The sequence below is a fragment of the Nilaparvata lugens genome, unplaced genomic scaffold, assembly GCF_014356525.2.
Source record: "Nilaparvata lugens isolate BPH unplaced genomic scaffold, ASM1435652v1 scaffold7156, whole genome shotgun sequence".
Lineage (NCBI taxonomy): Eukaryota > Metazoa > Arthropoda > Insecta > Hemiptera > Delphacidae > Nilaparvata > Nilaparvata lugens.
Genome location: NW_024092905.1, coordinates 3,565 through 9,273, shown reverse-complemented (window position 1 = coordinate 9,273; position 5,709 = coordinate 3,565). Strand labels below are relative to the sequence as shown.

Below are 5,709 nucleotides of genomic sequence, written 5' to 3'. Positions count from 1 at the left end.
ACGATTGTTAACAGAAAGAGTCAGAATATATTTTACAGAAATAACAACATCAACAACCTTGGAATAAATAACAAACATTGATCATTGGATAGTATCAATAAATATGAAGCACATACTCATATATGATACACATAATATGATAAGTATGCGTGAAAGTATTCATAGATATGACACACATGTGCAATCTATAAATATTCAGTGGTCAGGACAAAAATAATAGACATACATCACAACTTTTTACAATTTAACTCACGCAGTGGTGGAATATTCTCCATGGTGGATTGTTTAGAAGAAGATGGCTGCAAATGTGAGAGACATCTCAGCTAGAGTTGGTATTTCGTGGAGGAGAAGTTTCCTGATGATGAAGCCAAGAAGCACACGGCCGAGCAGACCATACGGGATGCCGCAAGCATTGTTATTGAGCATGGCAGCTGGGTGCTCACCTATAAACAAGCATAAATTCACCTGTTCAGTGATAATTCAATCAATCAATAATCAGTAATCAACAATAATCCTCATCCATTCAACACAATATATATTACATAGATGAAATGAAAATACAAAAGTTCACAATCAAAAATAAATGTCTGATAATTAATGAAAAAGACTAAGAAATTGTCAAAGAACCACAGATTTTTGACACTTAAGGTGCGTACAGATTTGTAGGTGCATTAGCTGACTATATCTGTATTTCTACAGGAATGGTAAGATACAGATATAAAAAGCTTGGCATCAGCTGATTAAAGTGAATTGCTCATGTTCGCGGCGCGTAAATCTGTACGCACCTTTAGAAAGACCAGTTTCTGAAACCAAACAGGTAGAAGTTTCAAAAGTAGAATTAAAGAACACATCAGAGACTAAAATAAACAAGATGGGGAATCTTTGCAGAACATCTGATAACAAATAATAATAAGTTCACAGTTGAGGAGAATGTTGATTTTCTGCATGCTAAGAACAAAGGCAGATCTTTGATTATTCTAGAGGCTTCAGAAATAACAAGAGTGATTAAGAAAATTCCCAGTATATTCTAAATGACCAGATTAATTTCAACCAATACAACACTACAAATTTAGTTTTATCATAACAATGTAAGCATACATTGGTCAATAGTTTTCTCATTTACATATTTGTTTCATTATCTTTTACTTGCTTCTTGGTTTCTTTCTTGTACTGAAAGTAGACTTTGCTATCATGGCGAGTCTGTTGCTTAAGCCGCCATTTCATGACACCGTTGAGTGGGAGGAGACTGTCTAACTGGGCCAATGGCAGGCGTTTATGCCCTTGATCATAGCAGTACTCGCCTGTACTAGTATAAATTCTGCTGCTCTTGTATTAGTTTCAGCTTAGAGAAACAATAGCATAAGTAGATATCCCATGGTATAGGGCGTTTATGTCGCAACTTTTACTGTTATCACAAGCCGATAGTCTATGTAATTCTTTCCCGAAGCTGTGTGTCACTGGTAGTCTCTCATATTGTGCCGTTCATACACTCTTACCCGGTCAAAAAGTGAAAATCGTCAATAATCGTAAGTAATCGGCTTGAGATAACAGTAAAAGTTGCGACATAACACCCTATACCATAGGATATCTACTTACACTATTTTTTACTTTCCTTGCCCAATTACCATAGTTAAGGAAAGTATTGCTTTCCAAAAAAATTAAGGTACCCCCATTTCATGTTTTCTATACGTTTCAAGGTCCCCTGAGTCCAAAAACATGATTTTTGGGTGTTGGTCTGTGTGTGTGTGGTGTGTGGTGTGTGTGTGTGTGTGTGTGTGTGTGTGTGTGTGTTGTGTGTGTGTGTGGTGTGTGTGTGTGTGTGTGTCTGTGAACACGATAACTTCATTCCTATTAACCGATTGACTTGGAATCTTAAACTTGAAAATCTTAAAAGGCTCTTATACCATGAGGGCGACAATAAGGAATTCAATTCAAAATGGCGTAAAAAATGGCGTATACAAACGAGGACTGCTTTCTCTTATAATGAATCATTCAATAGAATCAACAGTTTGCAATTGAATAATCACATTTTCTCGAATTTCGAGCTTATTTTCAATTTTAGATGAGAATGTTACTGAACATTAATTGTAGAGATTCTCATGCTCAATCTTCTACACTTGAAAATTTTGTTTAAATTGTATCTGAAGCCTGATAATTAAGAATCTAAAATCGGATATTGGACTTGTGGCAGTTGACAGAGCTTATCGATGACTATTCTAGGTATAACTTTAATCAAAATCGTTGTAGCTGTTTTCGAGAAAATCGCGAAAAACCCTGTTTTGACAATATTTTCGCAATTTTAGCCTCCATCTTGAATCGCATTTGATCGAAATTGTTCGTGTCGGATCCTTTATTGTAAGGAGCTTACCTTCCAAATTTCAAGTCATTCCGTTAATTGGGAGATGAGATATCGCGTACACAGACGCACATATACACACATACACACACACACACACCACACACACACCACCACACACACACACGAAAAAAACTAGAAATTACGTATACTTGAAACGTATAGAAATTTAGAAATTTGGGTAGCTTGATTTTTTTCGGAAAGCAATACTTTCCTTACCTATGGTAATAGGGCAAGGAAAGTAAAAATCATACTTCATGGCGGGGTGTGCTGCAAAGAAAGAAAGGAGGTAAAATACTCATCCAACTATGGTTTCTCATGTAATAGGCTGGTAGATGGTATGAAAGTAAGGAATTAAGGGTGAAGAGAAGCGGAAAAAGAAAGAATAATTAGAGAAGAAAGAAGGAAAAAGAGAGAAAAAATTTATTAGCGAAAATTGTAAGCGATCCACTTTCAACAAATGCGTCTAAAAGAAATGGCTATGCAAATAGTAGTTAGAGCAGATATCTCGAGACTCATACGTCGATATGGAAGAAGAAGTTACTGTGGGTCCAGATTATCTCTACTTTAGTTTCTCTACTGATTTCAGAGTCCATGAGGAAGTGGTCTGAAATTATGTTTATTATTTTAGTGGTTTTAAAGATCAACTGTTTCCTTAGACATTCAATATAGGAGTGATATGTGACATATCTATTTGTAGTGGGCCTTAAATAATAATTAACGACAATTGAATTCAAAGTGCGAGGAAAATGGGATTTATATTTTATCAAGTATTCAATTACGGTTTGGCGTATTGTCATTCCCTCAAAGTGACCAAAAACCATCTCGGTAGGGTACAATCTAGGTTTGTTTAGTATATTTTTAATGATCAGTTTTGGCGTCACGAATAGTTTCTCATATGAACAGTTGGAACCAACCCTCCCCCCAAAACAGCAATGCCATACTGCAGAAATTGAACAAGCGTTAGCGATTTTATGTTCTACAATAACTTAGTAAGAATTGATCAATCAGCTTCATATTTTTAACTCGTATTCTCCGAACCCTCTTACAGGTCAAGTTCGTTAGACAACAGAATAGACTCACTCCTTCGTCCCTTTTCAGGATATGAGAAAACATTGAAGTGCATAAGTTAAAAGATTGTTGTGATTTATCATTAGTCAGCTGAAGAATTCATTGCGTGCAATTGGGCGTGAAGAAGAAGAAGAAAAGAAGAGAAGAAGAGAAGGAGAAAGAAGAAGAAGAAGAGAAGAAAGAAAAAAAAGAATAGAGAAGAAGAAGAAGAAGAAGAAGAAGAGAAGAAGAAGAAGAAGAAAAGAAGAAGAAGAGAAGAAGAAGAAGAAGAAGAAGAAGAAGAGAGAGAGAGACGAAGAAGAAGAAGCTGGAGAGGATGGAGAGAAGAAAAAGAAGAAGAAGAAGAAGAAGAAGCAAGCACAGATGACTACCAACAAATTTTCACCGTTCACAGTCTGAACGCTTACTTTTAGAAAGCACCTCTTTGGCAACTATCGGCCGACGGGAAAATCAACTGGGTATGAACCCATCCATACCTTGAGCACATGCAGTACCAGCAACTATTGGCAGATGAAAAATCTGGTGTGGTACACTCACACAACTTTCCTTGCTCATTGATCTATAAGCCTCATTAACGAGGATAATTTAGAAAAATAACATTATGCTGATTGCGGCTGAATAATTTGAACTACGATTATATTATTGTTATTGTGTTCAGAGTACATTCTCCTTTGTTTGAATTATTAAATTCGAGGATTTTTTAAAAATTGTCAAACAGCTGTTCTACAAAAAAAAATATCAACATGTGTTCTTATGAATAACTTCTCTACCTACCTACCTCATGCACGATAAGGAGGTTACAAAGTATTTCTCAAGGATGGGGTGGACCCCCTGTTGAATTATCAGGGAGGAGACTCATGCCAGTTGATAGAGCTGATATATAACTATACAGGGTATGAATTTGAATAATCGGTCAAGTCATTTTTGAGAAAATCGTGATAGACATTAAGCAAGATTCATTCTTCTCAGGAATATTACGGAGCTCCTGCAATTTTCTCAGAAATAATGAGACTCATGTCAGTTGATAGGGCTTATAAATAGGTATCTAGGGTAAAAACTTGAAGAAATCGTTGGAGCCGTTTCGAGAAAACCGTGAAAAACTGGTTTTCAGCCATTACCCGCCATCTTTTCCGCCATTTTGAATTTAATTTTATTAAATTCCTTATTGTCGGATCCTCATTGTATAAGGACTTAAGTTTGAAATTCCAAGTCAATCGGTGATAAGGGAGTTATCGTGTTCACAGACATACACACATACACACATACACACATACACACATACACACTACAACATACACACAGACACACATACACACATACACACATACCACATACACACATACACACATACACACATACACACATACACACATACACATACACACATACACCATACACAGACACACATACACACATACACACATACACATATACACATACACACACACACAGACCAACACCCAAAAATCATGTTTTTGACTCAGGGGACCTTGAAGCGTTAGAAAACATGAGGTTAGGGTACCTTAATTTTTTTTTGGGAAAGCAATACTTCCCTTACCTATGGTAATAGGGCAAGGAAAGTGAAAATATGACAACAATATGAACTCAACCTTACCAAGCACATGCAGGACGACCTGGGCAGATCCAAGGTTGGTCGGCTGGCAGGTGTAGTTGCCCAGGTCCTCCTTGCGGGCCGAGGAGATGGAGAGAATGTGCTGATCGTTGTGTCCATACCAATGCTCTCCGTTTTGATGGACTTGCGAGGGACTCCGTTCTCCAGGATGCGGCGGCCATTGTGGTACCAGAAGATGTAGCTGGGCGACTGCAGGCTCTGGGTCACCACGCACTTCAAGTTCACCTGACTGTCCTCCTTCACGAACAGGTCTGTCTCACCGACTATCTCTACTTTCGGCACTGCAACACGTGCAAAATGAAAAGTGTGTAAATTAGAATGAGAATCAAAAGTGAAATTTATCATGAAGTTTATAAGATTATCTCCACACTAGCCGTCAGGCTCGCTTCGCTCGCCATATCCGTCTAGCCCCCTGGACCCCCGACTGGATCGTCCAAGAACGAGATCGCATTTTTCATTTGAGCATTTTATCATATGCTAAGACAATCCAGGCGGGAGTCCAGACTAAACGTCTGGCTAAACGGATATGGCGAGCGAAGCGAGCCTGATGGCTAGTGATATAATATTCCCAGGATTGAAGTAGCAGTGCCCAATCATTTTTTCCGCGATAAATGCATTTAAATCTCAACTTGGTGCCAACCTAACAAAG

General features: G+C 37.8%; 1 protein-coding gene across 1 annotated transcript; it reads right to left on the bottom strand.

Annotated features, from left to right (window-relative positions):
* Positions 1-285: 285 nt before the first annotated feature.
* Positions 286-5,341, bottom strand: LOC120356577 (the record flags this gene model as incomplete). The annotated part of the gene is made up of 2 exons (XM_039445529.1): positions 286-465; positions 5,043-5,341. Coding segments are annotated over 2 exons (479 nt in total), but the record flags the coding sequence as incomplete, so codon positions are not given.
* Between the last annotated feature and the right edge of the window lie 368 nt (positions 5,342-5,709).